This window comes from Acartia tonsa, chromosome 10 (genome assembly GCF_053477335.1).
Source record: "Acartia tonsa isolate MP-2025a chromosome 10, ASM5347733v1, whole genome shotgun sequence".
Taxonomy (NCBI): Eukaryota; Metazoa; Arthropoda; class Copepoda; order Calanoida; family Acartiidae; genus Acartia; species Acartia tonsa.
Window position 1 is genome coordinate 40,849,979 of NC_137269.1, and position 27,000 is coordinate 40,876,978.

Consider the following 27,000-nt stretch of genomic DNA (forward strand, 5'->3'; position numbering starts at 1 on the left):
CCATTGTCCCACATCTCTCTGCATTATTCTTAAAAAGTAGTTTCGCTTATAAAAATGTGAAAGAAAAAGGGCAAAATAAACATTTTGTTGCCATTATGATTGGCAAAAAAGTGTTTACTTTTGGCATTTTCCTTCATAAAAAAAATACAAGCTACTCCCCCCCCTTTAATCTTTTAAAGGAAAAATGGGGGTTACATTCTCATTCTCTTATGTAGGTAAAGCTGTAATTAGTCAGTCTGTTAAAATCTCGCTATTATGTGAACCGATTGAGTTCTCAATTAAAAGAAAGCTTTACATATGTCCCAGAACGGTTTAAGGCTATTTTGTAAGTTTCTGGTATCCCTCACTACCTCTAAACGCCCCTAGATGCTAAGCCTAGGGGTAGGACAACGAAATTAATGTTTTTAGCTTAATGATGCAATTTCAAAGTTTTTTCTTTTATATAATATTTCTATAGTTGTTTTAAATGTTAGTATTACAGCATATTTACAACCTAGGGCGAGCCTTATACTCTACTGTCATACTACAGTACCTTAGACACCTAGGAACCCGACATTTAGAGTACACTAAGCAACATACAAATAATTTCTTTAGTGGCAATACGGAAAAATGTTTTTAAAAAGTTTTTGGAGATTAGATGGCTAAATTTTTGTGTGAAGATTTTATGACCAATAATGATCTACTATAAAACTTACATTGTCCGTCTATACTTCCTATACGCTATGCAATAATTTTAAGTTATGTTGTAAATATATGATTTGCTTTGCTGCTAGTGGAGATTATATCCTAAAGTTTACTAATAGAAATATGAACGTCGATATTCTATACTCACTTTGTCCGTCCGTCAATCCTTCCTTTACGTTATTCAATTTATAAGTTCTGTGGTTGAAATGCGATTTACTTGGCTGCTTTTGGTGATAGATAAGTTACAGAAAATTCCTTATTCTTGTGGATGCTTTATAAAGATGTTCCAACCAATGATTTAAATTTACAGAAGGATAACCTAATTTTGTTTATCATAATTGGAAACGTATAAAATCCCTGGCTAAATATAACCCAATCTTTATGCCAATATGAAAAAAACCATTTGTACTTTTCCACTGCCTGGATAATTTTTCCCCTATTTATTTAATCCTTCCCCCCAAAATCCCCCTCTCTCTTTTATTTCCTCTTCCTATATACCCTTCTTTGGCATGGATAGAAGGAGTTGTCATGCAAAATTGCTAGAAGTTATGTTTAGGTATAGTGCAGTTATAACAAGCTTTACCAATACTTTAATAAAAAGAACAGTAAACAGCAAAACAATAATAATACCTTTAGTAATGTATCCGGTTCAAGCATATTTGATAAAAAAACAACTTTGTTGCAAAAACTTATTTTTAGAGCCTATTTTATAGTAATTTTGCGGATTTTTTGGAACACTAGGTTTATAGAGTTCGGATGTACTTTGTGCTGCCTTAATATTTCCCTTTTTTCCTCCACCATCCCCATCTTATTTCCTTTCTCCCATATATTGACTACTAGAGTAAAAAATCACGCAACCCCGCTCTTATTTCTCTTTGTTAAGCTGCTGTATAGAAATGTATGTATTTTGTATATACAAGGAAAGGTTTTTTTCTACGTAGTATGTTTTATAGTACATATATGTTGTATATGTATGTATAAAAGGCATGGATTTCAGCTGTTTTTCAGCTATAATATTAAATAACTGACCTATTTTTTTTTGATAACTTATCAAATATATTTATGAAAAAGGTAAAGTAAATTAATAAAAAATTGATTTTAAGAAACATTAATTAGAGGTTTTTTTTATGTCAGGAATTGTCAATTAATCTTTAAATGACACTGCTATAATAAATGTCTTATTTAAATTTTTGTCATTTTATTTTGATCTTTAGTGTTACATCCTGAAGAAATTCAGTCATTTTCGGGAAACATTAATTTGTCGTAGAAAATAATCACCCCTGTTTTTTATAAGCTAAGTACTAAAATTAGATATCAGCACATTAAAGTTGATTATAAGACCTAAAAAGCTTGCTAATGGGTAGAGCTCCCCCCCCCCTCAAAAACAACCAACTTCCCTAGATAGATTGACGTACTTACAAAACAAATATTAAGATAGAGTAGCTGTGCTCCTGAAAAAGGGCTAAAAGAATAATAGAAGAAAGAAAGAGCGTATTAAAGGGAAAGAACGGCCCCTAGCGTAACACGGCCTTCGGAAACCAGAATTATAATATTAACAATCATCTTTGTTTTTGTGTCTGTGTGTATGTGTGAGTTGTGTGTATGTGTGTGTTAAAATAAATTACTGTTGTTTAAGGATAATTTTCTTCTAACCAGGCCGTGTTAATGATATTTAATGATATTTCAACAGCGCAACTTATCTATATATACACGGTAGCCGTCGGTAGGTTTCTGGCGTGCCCTAACCAACGAGCTATTCGTTAAACCCATACAAACATACTAACAGAAATACTATAATAGTTATTTATCGCGAATATAAAAAATAAAAGGTTAAAACCAGTTGTGTTAGCCCCGAATTTAATTTTAATATTCGTGGAAACTTGACTGTAATACGATGCTATACATGATTTTTCAGTATGGCAGGGAACCGGTTCTAATCCAGTAAATATTAATTTGTTTAGAAGCCATACTTGAAAAGTTTTGCTGTCATAAAGCAAAGTTTATGGTTAAAAATAGAAATCAATTAAAAGAAAACCACTGAAAAAGTTATTCTATTTATTGTATTTGCTATGTAATTTATATTTTTAGATATTAATTCAAAATTTTATTAGGTTGTACACCTATAAAGAATCTTTTTATTAAAGCGAAGCTTTTCTATAATAAAGTCCTAAAACGTGAGTACGTCGATACAAAATATCCTTAAACTTCAGTCAGATTTCTTAAGCTTTGCTTTAAATTTCGAGAAAATGACAGCCTAGCAACATTTATTCACCTGGCAGTTATACAATAATCTATGCTCGCTCACTCAATTTTCTATAGAACTCGAAACAAATTCTACATTTTTATAAGACAAATTAAGTAGAACGTTAATAAAACCTGCCTTATCATCTATTTAGTCCATGATCGCTAAAATCTGGATTAATCGGGATATATTTCTGTTTATATATTTTTCCTAGCTGTTATTTGCTTTATTTTCCCCTTCCTTTGTTAAGTTCTAGATAATATTGTTCCTAGTAGTGTGATATCCAATTATATAAATAAAAACTTCTAAAGTCTTATCATATAGCTAGGAAATTATTATATTAAACAAGGTTGACAAATAAGACAGTGACAAACAAACGACCATAGACAAAAATAGAAGGACAGAATGTATTGGGAAAATCGAACTGAATATAGATTACAAAATCTCTCAGCTTTTATATTTGTATCTTAAAGTTATAGGAATCATTATTTGAAAATTAAATAATAAAACTATTGGAATATCAATTAAGTCAAAATAAAAAAAAAAATGCAATGAAATGCTATACCTAATAAAATTTGGCTCTGAGAAGAATAGATATTTTTAGTATTTTTAATGTATATTATATACTTAATCATTACGAATTTTTAAACATCTAATAATCTTTTTTCAAAAATTGAAGCCTGAATTTAACAGTTCTATTGATATCTTTTTTTTAATGCAGAAGAGATAATACACCTCTTATTATTGCGGTAGCGAGATAAACAAAGAAAAAATATTAAAATCTTAAGGATTAATATTTTTTTCTCTCTTTGTTACAAAATCATTTTGTTTCTTATTTCTTTTAGAAGCTCAGCTATTCTATAACTTTATAGAGCATGTCTATACGTCAGTCCGAAAGTAAGTAATTTACACAGTAACATACCAGGCGCGGGGGGAACATTGGAATGTAAACTATACTGATACCCAAAGTTTTACAAACACATACTCTAATTCATTTGTTTTATAATTTTTAAATACTTTTATTACAGCAGTGTCGAAATATATCTATAGAAGAGGTAATTTTGTTTATCTTAGTAAGAGGTGTACATAACTTTATCACCCATCGTCTTATCCCCTAAGATCCCTTGAGAAAATGAAAAGATTATATAACTTGTAACTTGAGAAAACAACAAACAAAAAAGTAATGATTCAAGAATTTTTTTCGTTATGTAAGCTACAATATAATTAGGGTTTGTCCGTTTGTTAGTCGCATTATACATTTTCCTTGTTTATTTACAGCATTTTAATTTATCTGACAAAAATGTCATATTCAGTGATTTATTGTTAATAATTACAGGCTGGCTATTTTGTAAGCTAATAGTAGCTAATCTGTGTCGTCCCCATCCATTTATGATAAACAAAATTACAACTTATGCAAATTCTATTATCGCAAAAGTTTTGACACTGTTTCTTTGTATGGATCTAAAAGGATAAGACAATGGCCAATAAATTGATGTAGATATCCATCGATAATGCACAAAATTACCCCTTCTTTATATTACAATTAGTGGTTACAACGTTTGGACAATTTAAATTTTAGTCTTCAAAGTTGTCGGGCCAACGAATAAGAAAACTTTACAATGAAACTTTGGGTACTAGTGTAATAAACAACCCAATTTTACCTCCCTTCCTAGTTTCTTTGTATAGCTCAATCACAAATCAAAATAGACCTACAAAGTTTCTAAGCCATAGAATGAAAGAACGTGTTCATAAACTTTGGGGTCAGTATAATTTTCAGTCCAATGTCCTTTCCTTTACTCCCTGACAAAAACATGATAAGCTTTGCCATTTAATATGCAATACTTGAACACAAAATAAATTAGTGGTGTGAATTCATTTCTACATATTTCCCCCATCCTTATAATACTGAATCCTATCCTTTTTTATAAAGTAGTAAGGTTTTATTGGTCTAAAGCTTATATCTCAAAGAAAGCGATTCTGAATGGATTGTACATTTAAGGGAAGCTTTATCAATTTACTATTAAAACATTTTTTATGCTGAAAAATGGAAACACCAATAAAATACACTCGCTTATCACCTTGTTATGTAACTTTAAAGGTGGATTTCTACAAGAAGATTTTACTTATAAAGCGAAGCTACTCCATAATTTACTCGTTATCCGTACGTTCTTTTTAGGGCAATTGTAAGTTTTAAGTAGTTTACCAATAATAGAAAATTCCGCTGTCCAATAAGTATGTCTTTTGTGGACAGTTAAAATGTTAAGAGTAAGGTCGTGCAATAAAACGTGGGCCACTAAAGAAAGAGATAAATTAAGAATTATCTTTCCATCCAATTAAAAGAAAAATGTATGTATTTTTAAACATTCATATTAGTAAATTCCGAAAGAATAATAATCAGTTTAATAGCAATGTTTTCGCACAGAAATAAAAATTTATTGAATTTTTTTCAACCTAGGACAGTTGTATCCTTAAGTAGTCTAGCAAGAATAAGGAATAAGACATTGAACAAAAGACTAATTGTTCTCAAATTCTTTGTAGAATAAAGATGTCTTTTCTGTACTATAAAGCAGTAGGATCTTTGTGTGTGTAGGTCTTTAGATCTCGTTAATGGCAGGTTTAAGGCTATATTGTAGGGGGGGGGGGGGGGGGGGGGGGAGACCATCGAGACAAAAAGAGCGAATAAGAATCCTTTTCTTAAAGGATTAAGAGTAAGACTATCTTAATATGTAATTGTAGTTTATAACAGCATAAGTAGTATAGTTACATAATCGTGTTAAAAATACAAGGATAACTCTGTACATAAACAGCGCAGCAATAACATGCCAACAATATTTTCTAATTTAAAGGAAATTCCATTTTCACAGAAGACTTTTTCCATGATATACAGGGATCTTAAGGGATAAGACAATGCATGATTTATTGATATATACTTCCAATTATGATTAACAAAATTATTCCTCCTGTAGATTTTAATAGTTGACACATAAGACCACTGCAACCAATAAAGATTTAGTAAAAGTCCAAAGCCAAAGTTTGTGAAGCCAACGAATAAAAGAAAGTATTTTAAAAACTTATGTTCCCTTACTTCCCCCATTATATGAGAATTTGATTTTTTTTATAAATATTTTATAAAATCCACCAATCATCTTACATGTCTTAACGTTCATGCGACCGACGGAAAAAAAAGTTTTATAATAGTTTCGCTCCTACTTTAAAGGCAACCTTTGAATTAACTGCGTCTAGTTATATAAACAATAAAAAATTTCTAGCGCAAATTTTGTCATTAATGGCTTAGCCACCCGAAATCTATTTTAAGAAAAAAAAATTTAGGGTTATGGTTAAAGGGGGTTTGACAAAGGTCCCCCCTTCCCCACACTACCATCAAAATAGATTAAAACCTACCAAGAATCACTACTAATGGGTAAGACGTTAGTGAGAATTTACTGAAAAATTTTTATGTACAAATTAATAATTTAGTAGGTATTTTAATTTTTATTTAATCATTGACAGGATTTAGTCTATTTTTTCGAGGCGTTTTACTTTTAACCTCTACCACAAAACCAGTACATTATCTTAAAAATAAACATTAGACTAATGAAGGGTGACCCAACCCCCTCTTTAAGATCCCCCGGAAGCTGTGGGCGCAGCCACTACTTATCAAAATTGGGGAGTGTCTAATACGCAGTTACAGCATTTTATAGTTTATTTAAATTTATAAGTTTTACTTTTTGAAAGAAAATGATTACTAGACATACAAAGTCCTCTAAAATTGTATCTAAAGGTTGTATTTATTTTTTTTAAATAAAAAAAAAATATTTAACATTTAATAAATAGACAAAAAATCAAAAGGGCAATTAAGGATGAAGTGGGGTAATAAAAAGGAGAAGTGGGTAGGGAACATATTCATAAAAGGGAAAGGAGAGAAAACAGCTGTTTATTAACAGCTGTCATTGCCACTCGTCGACAGCTGTCTTATTTTCTGACAATCAGCTGATTACACACACACACACACACACACACACACACACACACACACATACAATAACAAAGGCTATTATGTTGTATAATACTTTTGAACGTAGAAAAACAGCTTAACAAACGTTACTACGCCAATTACTATCTTAAAAGCTTCAAAATTGAGGAACAATTCTTTTGTAAAACTGACAAGGTTTTAAATTGAATATTAAAGTATTTAAAGATTTGTTGTCTTTAAGTATAGAATTAATTCACTTAAAAAAATAAAGGATAATTTTAAAACGCTGACATTTAAGTTATGACCAGGGAAAAAGGGGTTATAGTGGTTAAAGAATTATTACCCCCCCCCCCCGCTTTTAAAAAAGTTTCTAAAATTCTAAGGCAATATTTATTCAAAAGATTTTGGGTGGAAGAAAGATTTACCGTCTATTATCCATTCCCCCCTCTTCCTGCATAAGCAAAGGCAATTTTAGTACAACACAAAGAGGGGTGGAAAAAAACTGTTATTTTAATAAAACAAATTGACGACGTAATACTATCATAGCGTATATTCTATAGTAACATGGGCGGGCGATTACATCCAATAGTAAGGAGGCTTTTTTTTGAAATAATAATCAAAAAAGATCGAAAGAAAGAGGATTTTTGAAAGAAAATTTTATCTTTCACGTTAGTAATAATTTTATGGAAGACAAGACATATTTTTAAAAAAATGAAGTAGATATATTTTACATATGCATATCACTTTCCTATATATCTAAAAATACATATTAATCTAGCAACGTATTAAAAAAACTACAGCGCAGAATAGCCAGTTCCCACTTCAATTCTATACTATATCTTTTTAAAGCGAAGCTGCTATATAACCAAAATATGTCTGTCCGTCTTTACGTCTTTTTGTAACTAACCTAAATTGTTGGGATGTCAAAATATAATTGGTCAAAGTATGATGACTAAGAAATTGACTAACAAAATGCTAAACTCCTTTTAGGTTTATATTTTTATTATTGTAAAACACTGATCTTATTTTAAATAAAATGCTGTTAGCTGGTTATTGCTGCGCTAATCATGATCATATTATTATTTACATCTGTCAATCTAAATGGCCTCTTTAAATATTTTTAATGTGCGAAAAAGACAAAATCTTCTGCTAGAAATACACAAATCATTGTTTTTGATGACTATTATATCTGCGGTATAAGCATTAAATGACAGCTTGCCTTCTTCATGTCGGGTTCGAGTCTGAACCCCACATCGCGTCATACTAGAGACGTTAACAATGGTACCTACTACTGATATGTCTGGCACATTAAACTAATAGTGAGAGTAGAGGGTATGCTTTGTTTCTGAATTACCATGCATGCACAGTTAGGACTTCCAGACAAATGTGATTTAATCAAAGGGTTGGTTGTCTGTTGGAACCTTCGCATCCCATTACAAGCGGATGATGCTTTGGATTCTCTAAATAATCATTTTGAAGTCAAAGAATAATCCCGCCCCTTCGAGGTAAGTTATCTAGGGCAATGTACTATCTATAGTCCTACCTCTTATAGTTTTAAGCATTCATTGACAGCCTAAATATAAAAATTACTGCGCTACTAAAAAAAACATGTAATGTAAAAATTAGGACAAAAAGAAAGCAAGAAAATTTGCGCGTCCCACCTTTATCTCTATTTCCTTCCAAATAATTCAAATTAGCATTTTTTTCAATGTAACCAACTTTTTTCAAATTAAGTGACTTTTTTCAACCATTTTCCAAAGACGACAGCGTAGCTACTCTATTACTGATATTTGTTCAGTCAGACGTTACTTTGATCAACTATTTTTTGTTAGGTAAAATGTATCACAATTTACAGCTTTTTCCTTTAAAAATGTTGTTAGCTTTTTAGCGCTGTTAGCATTTTTTTTAGAAACATTTTTGAACAGTTTTTTTCACCAAAAACGTAGGCGTAACGTTTTGGCTGGATTAAAAAATTCCGCCTAACAACTCTAAACAGGGTTATATATCATGTTATATAAAGTAGTAAGTTTTTTTGTTTGTCCTTTAAGATCTCCCCACTCAAGTTCTCTGTTATAGAAAGCTTCTCATTGGAAGGTTGGTTAGAGACTATTGGGGCAAGTTCAATCCTACTTTTGTTTAAGCGCCCCTAGATGATATAGTCAAAGCCGCTAATATGCAATATTTATCATTTATGACCATTAAATCTGGTTTTAGTCAAGATTAAGTTAAAATAGTCTTTTTTTAAAGTAGCGCATCAATAACAAGCTAACAGATAGAAACTGCTTAAATATTATAGTCTTTTAAGAATACAGTAAAGTGACTAAACGGAAGCAAAAATCCTAAAAAAATGTAATATATTTACCCCTGGTTCAAAAAATACTATTGGTAGAATATGATTTAATACTATGTATAATTTCAATATTAGCATGCGCAGTTTTTATTTTAGTAGAGCACATATTAAATATTTGAGAGTTTGTACAAACATGCTAGTTTACATATATTTTTTGTGTAGATTCCTATAACAATTCAGTAAACCACAAAATTAGCAGTCAGGGAAGGAGGGAGATTTTGTGAGAGTTAGATTGATAAAAAGAATAAAAAAAATTTTCGAACATGTCACCTTCTTGACAAATGCCAGAAAAATTTCGTGATTATTGCAGGGAGGGGACTTTCTGCCTCTGGTAATAATTTTAGAGTTGCTACGCTCTCAAGAACTTTTGTCACAGAAACCCATACACGTGGTTTGAAATAGAAATGTCGATTCTAACATGACTAAATATTAATTAAACTATCCATTACGGACGTACGACGTTCTATTTTTAACTGAAGATAAGCTTCGATTTTTTCAAAGCAGTCTTTGTTTAAATCTCCCCCTGATAACAAAAGTATAAAAAGAACAAAGAAAATTTTTGTTATTAAAATTACCAATCTACATACTTTAGAACATCATTATTGTATTGTTTACGTTTTTAGTGTCTTTTAAGATCTTAAAACGGTTGCAGGATCAAATTCATAGCGCAGCTACTATTCAGCTAAGATTTGTCTGTACGTCAGTAGTCTCTTACAGGTATAAGACAGGAAAAACAATAAGGTAATATACAATATACATGCCCAATGATGATAAACTCAATTACTCCTTTTATGGGTGAAAATTATCGTTGAAAAAATTGTACTCTGCTAGTTTTGAACTAAACATTAAAAAATTTAATAAAACTTTGGGTACCAGTGTAATTTTCAGTGTAATGTCTACTCCCCCCCCCCTCCCCCTAGTTTTAAGTATTTTACACAGTATTTACTCTAATTCTTCTTCTTTATTTTCTTTATATTTCCTAAAACATTTACAATAATACCAATGGACCAATTCGTTTTCGCTTTTTCTTCTTATTTTTTGTTAATTCAAGGTTTTGTTTTGGTTAATAAGCAACGAAAAGTTATTTCAATTTAAACAAGGACAAATGCGTTTATAAGTAGCGCAGCTACTACAATTTACAAGCTTTTGAATATTTAGCAGGTTAAAAAATAACCAGGATGACAATATTCATGTGACTATATTAGTTAGGTTGAGTTAAAACTCTTTGATTGTACGTCTTTTATCCGGAATTCTTAACTGTCTTTGATAGTTTCGATAGCCTGTTTCCCTATCAAGGCATTTCATTACTTTCGATGAACTGTCTCTTTTAGACCTTTACAAGTAAGTTACCGAGTAGCTCTAACTACTAGAACACAAAGATTGTTATAATGTGAGAATTTTTTATTTATATACATGTGTTTATAAATACAGCTATGGGTTATAGAGGATTCATTTTTATATATTAATTAATAGGATGTATGTGTGTGTGTTTGTCTATTAAGATCTCATAAATATGTCTACTATAATCAGGGAAGCTTTTACGGCGTAATGAGCCAAGTTGCCCATATGATAACTTTTAACCACATTACGGCTAAAACTTTTTGCTCTTCAATTCTAATAGATTTATTGTTTTGGTTAGCTATTTTGTTTGTTAATAATATATCAGGAAATTGTTTATAAAAAAAAAAGATTGCCAGCTAATAAAGTTGTAATATTGAAAATGTCCTATCAATTTAAAACTGTTAACATAATTGTCCTTGTTTAACTTCTTATATTTCAGAATAATTTTTAAATCATCTAATTATGCACTAAAAATGCTAAAGGGACATTTTTATGAAATGTGTTAAGTGGCTTAAAACTACTGAAAGATCACTTTTACAGTAGGGTTTTCATTTTCAAGCACAAAAAAAAATGAGTAATTTATAGTTACATATAATTTTTAACTTTTGATATTTGATACAAAAACTCCTTTTTTTTCATTGAACATAAGATAAAATAGGGTTCACACATTTTTATTTAAGTCTACTTCATGGAATTATCCCTTTAAGATGTGAAAATATAAGGTTTCAGTATGAAACATGTTTAAAAATTAAATATTCACATTTTTGCAAAAAAGAAAGAAAATTAAATCCGTGCAAAAAGCTTGATGTATGTTCTTAAAGATCGCTGAAATGATAGGACAAATGCGGTTTTCCTTTTCAGGGCGGCTATATACAGGCCCATTTAAAAATCAGCAGCCATTTTATTTCGATAATAGCGCAAGAAAACAAGCGCTATCATTATTTCTTTCATAAAACATGCACAGGTAAAAAGATCTTTTGGCAGATATCATCAATCATTTAAGCAAACAAATTACCTACGTCAATGATTTTGCAAGGCGGACAGACGTAAGGATTAACTAGTTATAGAGTAGCTGCACAATTGGCAAAATTTAATTTATTTAATGTCTTTTCAATTTATGCTCAAAATAAGTACAGCTACATTTTTTTAGTGTACCTTCAAAGGCGCATATAATTTTTCAAGCGAAGCTTTCTTATATTTAGGATCGTTCCGTTCGTACGTAAGTCCGTTAGGTTAGTAATTGTTATGGCATGTTAGAATTATCCTATCGATTACAAACTTATCATAGTGCTTCCACAGTACAGGTTTATTAATGTTGAATATTAAAAGCGTTGATACTCTATATCTCCCTAATGTTTATGCTGTTTTAATAATATGCGATTTTGGTAACTTGATAATGTCATACTTGTGCAGAATTAAAAAAATACAAATTTTTCGCAGCCCCTATAGAGGCCTCTAGTGGCATTTAAATGTTTTTTTTTATATTTTAAATATCTAATTTGAGAAATAATTTGTCTATGTTATCAGCTCTTAAATTCATGTCTCTACGCAGCGCGACTACGCTAGCGACACTATGCGGCGGAAATTTATAAATTTTTTTCGATTTTATTGTGATTTCTCTTGGTAGGGTGTTGGTACCCTCCCCCAAGAAAATAGTTATAAACCTTCCCGGGACCTATGAGCAGCTACCCTGTAAAGGAGAACCCGATCGGTTCATCGGTTAGCGAGATCCTTCGCGACAAACAAACATACAGACAAACATCCTGTTACTTTAGTAAAAGGATATACTGTTTTTAATTAAGCTAATGCTTTGAAAGGCATAGATTTTCTCCGATTTGTGTGTTCGCTAGTGCAAAGAGTTTAGGTTTATTGTCATAACGCAGCAACCCTTAAAAGCATTTCAGCAAAAGAAACGTGTTAAATGAATTTATAAATGAATTGCAGTTTACTGTCCTTTTTGATCTTAAAAATGTTACTAGTTCTAAGACGAGAGAATTATCAGGGGAGGTTTAATTTATATTTCATTGTCCTACCATCGTATCCTTAAAAATATTACAAATCATTATAGTTATTACTTTTCATGGTTAAATGGATAGGACACTTTGATAAAAAAAAGTGCAGTCAGTTAAAAATAATTTTAATATGAAAATGATAAGATAAATATCTGTGTGTGTGTCTGTACAAAAATATCTCGCTAACCGCGTAACTTTTTTTTATTGATTCTGGGCAGGTTTTATTGCATTTTCTTCCCATGATTTAAAGATGAACTTGTTATTGCTACGCTTCTAATGAAAAATAATTTACTAATTTAATTTTCTTCAAAAGCCTTATCCCTGCTATCATTGTAAAAGGTCGACATGAGATTTTTTACATAAAAGTTAGGCTTCGTTAAAGCTGCGTTTGTACTTACTGCTGCTGTGTCAGATGCGCTATTTCTACAGTTTAGGGAATGCCTTGGCCAAAAATATGCGAAACTAGTTACCAAGCAAAACTAGACCTTTCAGATATGGGTTATGAAATCAAATGGTTAGTTGGTTGTTCAGACAAAAATAGAGGCATTGCCTTCCCTAGTTATATTTTGTTGTTGGACCTGGAATTACATTGTCATGAAGCCTCGCCCCTAGATAAATTCCATACCTTGAACCAAATAATCCTTGAAAATAAGGCCTGTTATAGTGTTAGGCCTATTTTGACTATCACACATTTTGACAAAAAAATCCAATTTTTGGCGTACTTTTATCCAACAAGGACAATAAATTTTTTAAAAAGCGCCGCAATAAAAGCTGATAAAAACAAACGGTTAAATTACAGACAAGCGTTATTAATAAATTAATGCATATGACTTATTCGATTTTTTGAACTAAATAAAACCTTGTGTAGGTTCAAAAGAACATAAGTGACTGCTAATATTAACCACGTTACCCAACCCATTCCCTTATTGAAACCCCCCTTTTTTATTTAAAATTCAGCGACATATTTCCCCCCCCCCCATCACCAAAAAAAAGGGCTTCCTCGAAGCCTTAAGACCACTCCTTTATTGTTCAGTAAACAACATAAAAAAATCTTTGAATATTTTAAGCTGAACTTCTTAAATTAAAAACATCTTTAGCAAATTAATTTCCTTGTTTATGGATTTATTTTAAAAATTTGGAGCAAACATTGTCACGGAAAAGTACATATATTAAAATAACATTTAAATTGTTATTTAAGACATTTTCGTCGTTTTGAAAGATCTCCATCTTCCCCCATAATAAAAAACGCGCAATTCTTATGTATGTACTTTGATACTATAATAGATAAGACATGAAATTATGATAAATTAGAAAATATAAAAACCGTGTTTATCCTGTTTTTAAACCCAGAAAATGTTGATCATAAGTGGCGCAGCAATAACTAATTCACAGTATAAATATCAAAGTTCTATTTAGGTATTATTTAATAAGTAAAGAGTGATAAAATCGTTCTATCAATTTAAAATATTACAATATTACTGTATTACAGATAAATGTTCTTTTTGATCTACAAAAGTTATTTGAAAACTTCTAATTAACAAAATCGTTTCAAGGCTTTAAAAAGTCTTTTAGGGAAAATCGTTGGATAAAATAAAATAAGAAAGTCACAACCGAAATATTTTAAATTTTGCGTGAAAAGGGAAAAAATGTGCTGATGTGAGTGAAACAAGGACAATTGTGTGCATAAATATTGCGCAGCAATTACAAGCTAACAGAAGAGTGGGGGTACAGAGGGCATACAACGTCCCCCCCCCCCAAATATCCGAACGATTAAGATCCGCAAAGAAGCACAAACATTTGTAAATTTGAGAGGTAAACTCTCATAAATGAAACACTAGTCTGGACGTTTGGAAAATGAATTTGTTCTTATTATAGAATAGCTGCGCTACTAAAAACGCATTTTATGCTTTCCAAAATTAAAATACTACCCTCTATCTATTGCTTTATTTGCTATCCACTTTCTATCTATCTCAATACGTAGCTAGATTTTTTAAGTGAAAAAATGTGTTTATTTGCGCGTCTCTACACTTCAGTAGACTTCTTGGTGCCTGTGAAAGCAAAGCTTTTAAACTTGAAATGATAATAATAACGATACATGGACTTTCATCTAAGCCTTTAAGAAATGTATTTATTGTTTGTATTATGACAAGACAGCTGGCGTCTGTAGGAGCCATACAAACACACGGACAAATTGATTAATATCTACGCCTTTGAAAAAAAACTATTTATGTAACCAAAGAAATTCACTAAAGTAAAAACATGTTTAAAAAGGCTAAAATAATCAGCATAGAATTGTTCTATTTTTTCGAAACTTGTTAATGATACCTACCTAATTTAATACATAGAAAAAATCTTACATTTTGTCTTAAAAATGAATATATATTTTTTTATCTGTGAGTTAGTCATACCTAACTTTCCCTATGTGTATTTTTCTCCAATGCAATTTAGCAGGTACATAGGGATATGACAATGGACAAAATATTAATCTACATTCCTTAAGTGCTGATAGTAGCGCAGCTACTCTGAAAGTGGGTTTGTTCGTAAGACTGATCTAATAAATTTAATTATATCTTCCTTGTTTATTGACAGATTGTCAATTTTAGTGATTCATTTACACAGGGTAAAGGGAATGTGATTCAGACAAACAACAATATTTAATTTTCTGCAATTTCAAATAGAATTAATTGGCTGAATAGCAGCCCCTACAATTACATTACTTATAAATATAATTTTCGAAAAAATTTTTTAACCTTAACCTGCATATTTTACCATTTTAAAATCCTAAAGGATAAGACAATGAATGAATAATTGATTTCCATCCCCCAATGATAATCAACAAAATTAATTCTTCTTCAGTTTTAATTATTTACAATCCAATGTCCCATCCCTTTATGTATTATGTCGAGTTTCTATATCTTTTTATTTATACTAACATTCCAAATTAACAAGGAAAGGTGTATTCAAAGGAAGCGCAGCAATAGAACTAGAACAATCCAGAATGAAAAAGACACAGAGAGAGAAAGAGAGAGAGAGAGAGAGAGAGAGAGAGAGAGAGAGAGAGAGGAGATATGAACTAGGGAGATGAAAAAAAATCGAGACATACAGACAGTTATTTAAAAAGTAGCTGCGCTACTAAAATAAAGAGAAAGCAGTTTTGGGTGTAAAAATATTTTAAGACTAAAAACAAGATTTAAAATATGTTTTTTTTCTAGCTTTAAGGACATTTACTATTAGTAGCGAAGCTACTCTATAACTTTGTAGATTTATATGTAAATACGCATTGAATATAATATTGTTACTTAAGATCCCTTAACTTGAAAGCACAAAAAATAATATTAGTATCTTAACTGACATAGATATGAAATGCACACAGAGGCGAAAATAAATGGCGGATGCGAGACATAATTTTAACTCACCAATCGTTGGTCCGAGGAGCATTTATGCCTTGAAATTCTGCCTGGCATTTCCACGTGCGGGCCTTCGGTATACCCCCTTCCAGAGTTCCTAAATAGATATATAGATAGTTCAACAGATAGCTTCGTAGTTAAAGGTAAAATGATAAATCAATAGTTTGTTGAATAAATTGGTAAATCTATTTAATTTTGTTTGGGGGGGGGGGGGGAGGCTTAATTATATCAACCTACGAAATTTCTCGATAGATAATTAAATATAGACTGATAATAAATTTCCAAGTGGGGGCTTTACGTATACCACCTTCTAGAATTCCATAATATTTCAATTGGATAAGATAGTAAAATATATAGGTAGTAAGATGCATAGCTAATGAAATTTTAAAGGGGTAGTTTCACGAAATGCATATGAACTTAATTTAGTGAACCGCATATTTTATCCTGGTTAAATGGTTAAACTACATTAATATGGCATATATTTGAAAGAATTTCAATTTTCTACCACGTTGTTTTTAAAATATCAAGACTTGAAAATCGTCTTTTTAAATTGCATAAATCACAAAAAGACAATTTTCAAGTCTTGATATTTTAAAAACTACGTAGTAGAAAATTGAATTTATTTCAAATATATGCTATATAAATGTAGTTTAACCCATTAACTAGGAAAAAATATGCGGTTCACTAAATTAAGTTCAAATTCATTTCGTGTAACTACCCCTTTTATAATAATAGAACAAGAACAAAGAATAATAGACGTTGGTATTTATATTTATCAACCATTTGCCTGTTAAATACCAACGTCTATTATTCTTTGTTAATGTTCTATTATTACAAAAGGTATTTCATTAACGGAAAGTTAAATATATGGATAAATACACAACAAATGTTTTACCTGTTAGTCGGCGTCGGTGTTTCATTACTTCCAGTTGTTGTCATATCAAGCGGCTGTTCTTGGCCGTCTCCGCCGCTAGGTGCAGCAGTGGCGGGAAAATCCGCCGACGGCAGCCGGCCTTCGGCGATAAGCGACCCAAGGGCGCAGAAAACGTCAGAGGGTTCATAGCTCTTGCTCGAGTCGTCGTGGTGCAGGTTGGGGGGCGGATAGCCCCCTCCCGGGGGTATTAACCACCCGCCACCAGCCCCTGAAGGGCCGTGGCCGCTCCCATGGTATGCACTGCTACTCCCTGAAAAAAAAATCACTATTACATAAAATATAGGTATAAAGTCTTAATATTTAAAGCATAGGCGTCCAAGGGGGGGGGGGGTTATGGGGCGATTACCCCCCCCATTCAAAATTTACCCCTTCCCTGGGGGTGCCGTAGGCACTCCCAACCATAGGAGGGGGTATTTACCCCCCCCCCCCAAACAATTTTGGGGGGGGTAAACACCCCCCCCAAAATAAAAAATCTCTAATAAAAAAAATTTTTGCGCGCTTCGCGCGCATTTTTAATACTATATATTTAATAAAATTTAAATTACCCCCCCCAAAAATTTTACCCCGGGGGTAAATTTTGGGGGGGGTAAACTAAATTTACCCTTGCCAACAGATTTCAGGGGGGGGGTAATTACTCCCCCCAAGCAAATTTTACCCCCGGGGTAAAAATTTTGGGGGAGGTAAAAAAAATTTGCGGCGCGCTTCGCGCGCAGTTTTACCCCCCCCCCCCAAACACGAATTACCCCCCCCCCAAAAAAAATTTTTACCTCCCCCAAAATAAAAAGCTTGGACGCCCCTGATTTAAAGATACACAGATTGATTTGTCCTTTTCAAGGAAGTTTTATTTATTCTTTTCCATTCTAGATCAAAAAGGTGCAAAATTCAAGCTAATACATACTATTTATTAATAGTTTAAAGTTAAAATCTATCAGACTGTTAATTACACATCATGTATAACATTATCAAATCATCAGAAATGCATATTATTACAACAGCACAAATCAACGCCTTCTCCCTAATCATTTTTTTTACATATATTTGCTATTGTGTCTTTCTTGCAGATGTAATTGAACAACCTCACCTTTGGTGGCCTACTTTTTAAGGTTTCATAAATTTTTGTGGATTTTTTTCATCTTAAATAAGGATTCTCAACTTTAGTTTCAATAAAAACGTTTTTTGCTTGTTATTGCTGCGCTTATTATAGGCATTATTATCCTTTTTGAAGCAATACTATTATATAACGTAGTAAGATTTTTGATTGTACGTTAAGATCTCGCTAACCACTGAAACGATACGGTTCTCCAGTTTAAGAAAGTATATAGTACCTATGGGTTAGGTCAAAAGGCTTTTATTTCAAGACTTGATATGGTTTTAAGCTATTATTCAAAGAAGGAGAAAATCTGAAAAAAAAACAATCCTTTAGAACGATTTAAAGATATAAACTGACTTAATCAAACATATACATTTGAAATGATTAAATCATTGAATAAACTCGTGTAAATTAAAAACAAAGTTACATAAATGTTTTCTCAAAGATAACAGTATAATGCAAAAAAAAGTTTTACATCATACATGTGTGTCTATTCATAAAAATCTCTCCGACTATTCAGGAAAGCTTTATATAGGTCATGGTGTTTTTTAATAAGATAAGTGGGAAATTTGAATATGATGCAATAAAAATGGACATTAATTAATTTTTATAGGTAGTCAATTAACGGCAAATTTTTTTTGGGATTGTTTTCGTAATTGTTTTTATAATTTTAATATCCGTCAATTGATTAAAAAGCTTATAGTTTTGATATAAGAAAAGTCGTTCGGGCAATCTCTGAATATAAAAATAGAAGCGCTAACAAAACTATTTTCTATACTATGGTGTAGATAGTGGCTAGAAAAATAATTTAAACCCCTTCAAAAATTTCAAATAAAATAGCCTCAAACCACCCAGAGACTAGAAAATTAAATCAGTTTAGTAATTATTGAAATAAAAAAACCTTACTACTTTATATCATGGTATAATAGAAATATTGTAGATACCTTTTTTACAAAATATCAAAAACCATTTGGAAATATCAAATATGGCTTCCAAAAATTTCATTAACTCTTTCACTATAAAGTTTGAATAATAAATAGATCAATTGGCTTCGATACTAAGTTAGTTTTGGGGGGTAGAATCAAGCAAAGTCCCATTTGTTTCGGATTTAGAACCATAACTGAAGTATAACTGAATAGAATTAAAGCTAAGGAAGGACTAACTTTCATTTGAAAACACATAGAGATATATTTATATCTTTGTAGTAAAACAAAGTAAAAACCAGAGGAGGGTGTGTATACACTGTCGCATAGCATCACATCCGCAATGTGTTTTATATTCACACAATGGACTTAATAATAAACAGGATGTCTGTGTGTTTGTACCGAAGAATCTTGCTAACCGCTGAACCGATATGTTTCTCCTTAACAGGGTAGCTTCTCAAAGGTCCTGGGAAGGTTTATAATTTTTTTTTAGGGGAGGGTACACCACCCTCCCAAGAAACATACCCTCTCCCAATTTTTTTTACTTTTTCTTTATAATTCTAAAATAAAAACTCAACTCCTCCCTCCTCAAGTGCCCCTAGAGGCCTTTGAAGACGTACCCGCTAATAGCAAATAAATAGAGGGGTGTTTGTGATATGATGGGAGGGACAGCATGTGCCGTTGTAATAATAAGCGGTTTTGATAATTTGATAATGTGATATCATGTGCGGAAGTGAAGGCACACTATAACTAGGATTTGGTTAAGTATAAATAAGGCAAGTATCTAAGGGGATAAGACAATAGACAATGAATCAATATACCATTGAATTAATGATCAGTAAAATTGATGGAATTGATTTTGATACTGATAGTTAGCACCAACCAATCAAGATTTAATAATTACCCAATCATTAAAAAATTTTTGGGTACCAGTATAATTTACTTTAAACTACAATTTTCCCTCGCTTTTTAAATGTAAACGACTATCATTGTCATAAGTAGCACAGGAATAATAAGCTAATATGTTTTTAGCAAGCAATGTCAATAACTATTTTTACTAGAGAACTCATTTAACCTTTAAAAGTTAAATGTACTTTCTAACGTAATAAGTTGGACGTACTGACATTCCCTTATCATATAGTAGCTACGTTATTTGCCTTGCGCTATTATTTTTTCAACAAGTTTGTCTCTTTCCCTTCGCAAAAAGAAGAAAATAGCCTAATATGAAAAAGAAACTTTTTGCTGATAAAACTCGCAAACCATTGGGCGAGTTCTATAGTTGTTTCATAACATTTTATGACAGTATAACTACATCCAATGATATCATTCTTCTATTGTTACTTATCATCTTTGGAATCTTTAAACAATGTTGATTTACAAAAGGACTTACATAAGGCTTCACTGAAAAAGAAAGCCCTAAGATTAGAATATCTCTCAGTCCCTTAAGATATACCTATTTAACTTCTAAACTGAGGTCATTCTTCTTTTAAGGAAAGCTTTAAATAGGTCATGGACAGGGTTCAATCTATTTTTAGGACAAACCCCCTAATAAACAAATAGATTGGACTAAATAAATAAAAATAAAAAGGGTAATGAAAGAAAAAGTCCTTTCACAAAAGTACACACACAAACACACACACACACACACACTGGCATGGACAAAGAAAAAGAGAAATGAGGTTATGTACGAGGCTATCTATCTATCTATCTTGCTATCTATCTATCTATGAATGGTGTAGAGAGCCTCGATGGTTTTTGTTTATAAAAACCTTGGCCTCGTTACAAATATTTTCGTACTTCCTTGTTCATCCTTCCCGAGAATTAACTTTGTTCGCATGTTTAGTTCATTACTATAATAAAGTATCAGGATGTTTGTGTGTACCGAAGGATCTCGCTAACCGCTGAACCGATAAGGTTCTCCTTTACAATATAGGTAGCTTCTTAGGGGGGAGGGTTCCACCACCATCCAAATATAAATTGCCCCTAGAAAAAAATCCGTCCTCTCCCCCAACAAAAACATTGTTTTCTATAGAAGTAGTATAAAGTTTACTAAAATTAATGTGTAACAACTGAACTGATTAGGAAGTTCTTCCATTTTATTGAAGCTTTTTATATAAGTCCCAGAATAGATTTATACCATTTTATCTTTAGATTAGAACTTTGGAACGGTTTTAGCCAATTTTTCTGCCCCTTCTTTGCACTCTTTAATACAGAGCCATTATTTGTTAGATGCGCAGCCGCTAGTTTATCATAAAGTATCTGGATGTGCCTACGCATACACAGTGTGTCCAATATAGTCTCGGTAACGGCTGGACTGATAACTCCACATTCTTTGTATTTGTAACTTATCCTTATACTAAAGTAACAGGATGTCTGTTTGTCTGTGTGTTTGTGTTTGTGAGTTTGTGTCTGTGTGTCTGTACCGAAGGATCTCGCTAACCGCTGAACCGATCGGGTTCTCCTTAACAGGGTAGCTTCTCATAGGTCCCGTAAAGGTTTATAACTATTTTCTTGGGGGGTGGGACACCCCCAACCCCCCCCCCAAAAAAAAAATGAAAAATCCCCCCCCCGAATTTTTTTTTTTTTAATTTTTTTTACTAAAGTTAAAAATGAGGGGGGGGGGGACGGCACCCCCCCCCCAAAAAAAAAAAAAATTCCCCCCCCCAAATTTTTTTTTTAATTTTTCTTTTAAAATCTAAAATAAGAAATTGGGTTATTAAATTCGACTCTCTCCTCCTCAAGTGACCCTAGAGGCCTCTAGGGGCGTAGCCGCTAGTTATTAATAAGTTAATTAGTAACATTACAAGAAAATAATTGTAGCCAATTATGAATTTTATTACGAAAGTGTAATTACATTTTACGTAAGTAAAGGTATATATCATGGAGGTCATCATCATCATTGCCTTTTAGTTCTCGGCAGAACGTAGGCCATGCACAATGGTTCTCCAATCTTCCTTTTTCTGGGCACGTTTTGAGGCATTGCTGAAAGATGGAATTTTCTTTTCTTTCAGTTCACTTAAGAGTTCCCTCCTCCAGGTTGTTTTTGGTCTACCTGGTTTCCTCTTTCCTACGTGGGGGTTCCAAGTCAAGGCTTGATTGGTTATATCATCATGCCCTTTCCTTAGAGTGTGCCCCAGCCATCTCCATTTTCTCTGTTTTATTGTCAGTATAATGTCTGACATATCACTGCGCTCTAGAAGCTCAGCATTTGTGATCTTATTAGGCCAAAAGATCTTGTGGATTCTCCTTAGACATTTATTGACATATGTCTGTAGCTTGGAGACCACTGCTGTGTTTAGGAACCAAGTTTCAGCCCCATACAGCAAAACAGAGAGAACATTTGACTTGAACAGTCTTAACTTGGTCTTTATGGAGATGTTGTTGGAATTCCAAATTTTGTTCAGGCTGGCAAAGGCTGTCCTAGATTTGTTAATTCTAGCTTTAACATCTGTTAGAGTGCCTCCAGCTTCATCGATTTTACTTCCAAGATACTCAAAACAATCTACATCCTCAAGAATTTGGTCTCCAATAGTAATTGGTTCTTGGGAATTTGCATTTAATCTGAGTATTTTGGTTTTAGGAACATTTATTTCTAGTCCAATTTTCTTGGAGGTTTCAGCTATCCTGTTAGTCCTTCTTTGCATTTGACTTCTATTGCTTGTTAACAAAGCGATATCATCAGCAAAGTCCAGATCTCCTAAATATTTGGGATTGCCAAATAGCTCCCAGCGAATGCCATCATTACTTTCACAGTTCTTCATGATCCAGTCAATGGCAAGGAGGAAAAGGAAGGGAGAAAGAAGGCATCCTTGTCTGACGCCTGTTACAATCTCAAAAAAGGTTGATAGTTTACCTTTATACATTACATTTCCACCTCCTTTATGATAGATAGCTTTAATGATATTGATTATCTTTTCTGGAATGCCATAGTGTCGGCAGATTTTCCAGAGAGATCTTCTGTCTAAAGAATCGAATGCTTTTTTGTAGTCAATGAAGTTTACAAAAAGCTCAGAGTTCCATTCCTTGGATTGCTCTATGATGATTCTTAGAGAGGTTATCTGATCAATAGTGGAACGGTTTGGTCTAAATCCAGCCTGATTAGGTCTTAGCTTTTCATTAACCTTCTTCTTTATTCTATTAAGAAGAATCTTACTAAGGATACGGCCAGGTACTGAAAGGAGCATTATCCCTCTGTAGTTTCCACATTGGGTCAAGTCTCCTTTTTTGGCTAGTATTGAGATATGTCCGTTCTTCCAGTCCTCTGGGCATAACTCATCATTCCATATCTTTGTGATCAGAGGTAGGAATGCCTCAGCAGATGTATCTAGGTCTGCTTTTATGACCTCAGCTGGTATGTTATCAGGTCCAGCGGCCTTGTTATTTTTCAAACTTTTAATGGCCTCCTTGATTTCCAATAGATTTGGCGCTCGACAGTCAATGTCAAGTGCATCTGAGGATGGAATCTCAGTTTCTTCCTCTGGAACTGGAAGATTCAGCAGTTCAGTGAAGTGCTCTGCCCATCTATTTAGAATATCTTCATCAGTTTTAAGGAGTGAACCATCCTTGTCTCTGATGTGTGATCCTGATTTGTGTACTTTACCTGCAATGCTCTTAGTAATCTCATAGACATCTTTCATTCTATTTTGATTAGCAGCATTTTCTGCTTGCATAGCAAGGTTTTCCAAGTGTTCTTTTTTTGTCAATTCTGACACTTCTTTGGATTTCCCTGCTGAGCATCTTATACAGGTCTTTATCTTCTGGAGAGTTTCTGGAGAGTGTCTTTTGTCTTACCTCTCTTCTTTGATCCATGAGATCAATGGATCTTTGAGTGATCCACGGCTTTTGGTTAGCCTTTTTGAAACCTAATTTTTCTTGGCTAGTATCATTATAAACTTTTTTGATACCTTGCCAAATATCTTCAACTCCATCATCCTCTTGAAGAGTCAACAACTCAAATCTGTTCTTTAGAGTGAGCTTAAACTCTTGTAGCTTTTCAGAGTTTTGAAGGGTTGTTAAGTTATACTTTTTCCTGGGGTTAGGCTTTGTGTCCTGCTTTTTAAATCTAAGCCGAACTTTAGAAGATAGAAGATAATGGTCTGAATTAACATCAGGTCCTCTTTCAACCCTGACATCAAGGAGAGAACCTTTAAAACGTCTAGATATACAGATGTGATCTATCTGATTAAAGGTTCTTTGATCTGGTGATCTCCAGGTGGCAGTATGAATCTTCTTGTGTTTAAAGATGGTTCCACCAATGACAAGTTTGTTTTCAGTACAAAAACTTACAAGTCTATCACCATTGTCATTTTCCTTGCCATTACTTAAGCCTAGGCCATATCTGCCCATGACTTCTTCTAAATTCTCATTATTACTCCCCACTTGAGCATTGAAATCTCCTAGGAGTATGGTCAGGTCCTTTTCTTTATGACCATTCTTAAATACAGAGTCAAGCTGGTCATAAAATTCGTTTTTGACCTCTGTATCTGCTTGTTCTGTAGGAGCATATGCTACTATTATTCTCAGATTGATGTTTTTATCTGAGGATTTGAAGTAGGCCTCCATGATTCTTGGACCATGGGGTTGCCAACTGATCATGGCCTGCTCTGCTTGCTTGGTCAGCATAAGAGCCACCCCTTGGTTATGTCCTAGATCCTCATTCATATGGCCTGAGTAAAGTATTTTCAAGCCAGAATGATGTTTAAACTCTCCATTATTTGTCCACCTTGATTCGGTGATAGCCAGGATATCAACCTTGGCTTTAAGCATTTCTCGGCAAATGTTTTCTGTCTGGCCTGACTGAAACATTGTCCGAACATTCCAGGTGCAAATTTTTGCTGGTCTGCGGGAATTCAGAATCATCCGCCTGACTGGTCCTTTAGCGGTTTCCCAGCCAAACATCATATTGTTGTTTCCAACCTCTACTTCGTTCCCGAGCCCAAAGTTAAATTGGTCTTTACTTTGTGCAGATTGAACGTGAGCAGGTTTTTTCTAGGGAAGGATTGTTAGCCCCACCCAAACCCCCTGAACTGGGGGAAGTGACCAGAATTCAGTCTGGCATCTACCCTAGGACCTTTCCAGCACAGTAGGACTCTTCTGGTGTAGCTTCTAGGATCATTGATGCACGGTGCAGGATGGACGGCGTGCACGTAACTGGTCTCCCATCCCATATCATGGAGGTAGGGACTGAAAATTACACTGGCACCCAAAGTTTTATAACCGCGTTATCTTAAGTAGGAACTAACTAAAAATATAGGTGATATGATTTTTGATTGGTTGGTTTGGTTCCAAACTTTTTAACCAATAATTTTAATCTACTGGGTAATCGATTGGGATGTAGATCAAAATATCGTCCAATGTGTTATTATTAAGGATTAATGATGTATATATAGATGTGTAAAACAAATAATCCATTGCCTTATACCTTAAGATCTTATTAAGTATACAGTTTTTGGCCTTAGTTACAAGAAATAGTTAAGTGTCATTTGATTTTTAAGTGTCTCAAGATTTCAATGTTAGTGCTACTCTATATTTGACGTAGTACTTACGCACTAGCCTTAGAAGGTTTTCAATAAAATATTTAGGTGAGGTCAAACCCGCATTACATTCTATCAACAATAACTATCAACTATTATTTTTAAACAATCGTTTTTTTGGGTCAAAGCCCTTTTTGGGAAAGAAGATACTCTATAATTTGAAATGTCCATATGTAGGTCCGTCTGAAACTTTTTGGAGAAACGAGATTATCTCAGCTCTCATTTTATATTTACGGCTGATTTTTTTGTAGGAAGATTTCCATAATAAGCTTACAGACTACATTTAACTTGGAAATTTGGTCTGTTTGTCTGTCGGTCATGCTATAAATTTGGTCTGTTTGTCTGTCGGTCATGCTATAAAGAAGGGCTTATAGGCTACATAATAATATACAGTATAAAAAAGCAAAAATCCTAACCTAACCTGAAACTAGTGAACTAGTGTTTTTTATATTTGCGAGGCAACCTACTTTTCCGTCCGTCTGTTCAAAAAGGAATATAGGATTTACTCGGCTGCTGTCAGAGATAGATGATTTTTGGGTTGTTTTGATATTTCTATTACAAATTAGCCTCTACTCTGTCTCTAACTTACTTTTTTGGCTACTTGTGGACATAATTATGGTGGTTAATTTTTCTACAGAATGTAAAAACAATTTGTGTATATTTGCAATCATGCACTAAGTTCTTTGAACTCAGGGTGTGCACACAATATTGATAACAAAATAAATATGAAACAGCCAATATTTGGGTATAGCAAAAAGTACCCTAATAATACCCTTTTTACAATTACTTAGCTTTGGTCAGTTCCTTTTAGACAATAGGGTAGTGTCTAGTTCATCTAAAACGTTAATTCATTAACTAGGTGTTTTGGGCTAAGTAACAACCAATTCTTTTAATTGTAAGACTGTTTTGAAATCTTAACCGACCACCGTGATAATGTTTTAATTATTCTACTTTTAACAAATGTTTAAATCTTTATTTAATGAAAATTTTTTTTTGTATTAAAGCATTTGAATGTTTAAGTGTGACTCAGTATCCAGTAAGATCTCAAAAATGGCTGAAAAGATCATATCAATGGCTGATTTTAGGCTGTCAAGCTTTATATTCAACCCCTCAAATATTATTTTTGCTAAATAGTATAATCGTTTGTATGAAATGTATTAACATATAAAAGCTTAGAAATACAGTGTATATTGTATACTTCAAAAATAAAGGAATTTTCTAATAATCGTTTTATTCTAAAAGCCCTAAACTGTTTTATTGAATAACATCAATTACATGAAAAAACCAAAAGTTAATTTTTTAATCATTAATTCATACACGTCAGCTACTATTTCACTAGGATATTTCCATCCATCCTTTACTTTAAGATCGACTTTCTATTTAGTTTTAATATTATAGACTTGCAGCTGCGCACCTAGCATCTAAGGGCTTTTTTAGGTGGTTGTAGGACAGGTGGCAGAAAAATAACCATAAACTATCTGAAGACAAAAATCTTAAATCAAATAACCTAA

The 27,000-nt window shown here is 32.7% G+C and overlaps 1 protein-coding gene across 1 annotated transcript in view; it reads right to left on the reverse strand.

Moving 5' to 3' along the window:
• atos (atos homolog atossa) overlaps window positions 1-27,000 on the reverse strand; it is a 43,958-nt gene that overhangs the window by 11,812 nt on the left and 5,146 nt on the right. The window contains exons 3-4 of the mRNA XM_080175294.1: window positions 16,905-17,193; window positions 16,019-16,106 (exon numbers count right to left, since the gene is read on the reverse strand). Coding sequence (XP_080031420.1) covers window positions 16,019-16,106; window positions 16,905-17,193 — 377 coding nt within the window. The remainder of the gene's footprint in view (window positions 1-16,018; window positions 16,107-16,904; window positions 17,194-27,000) is intronic.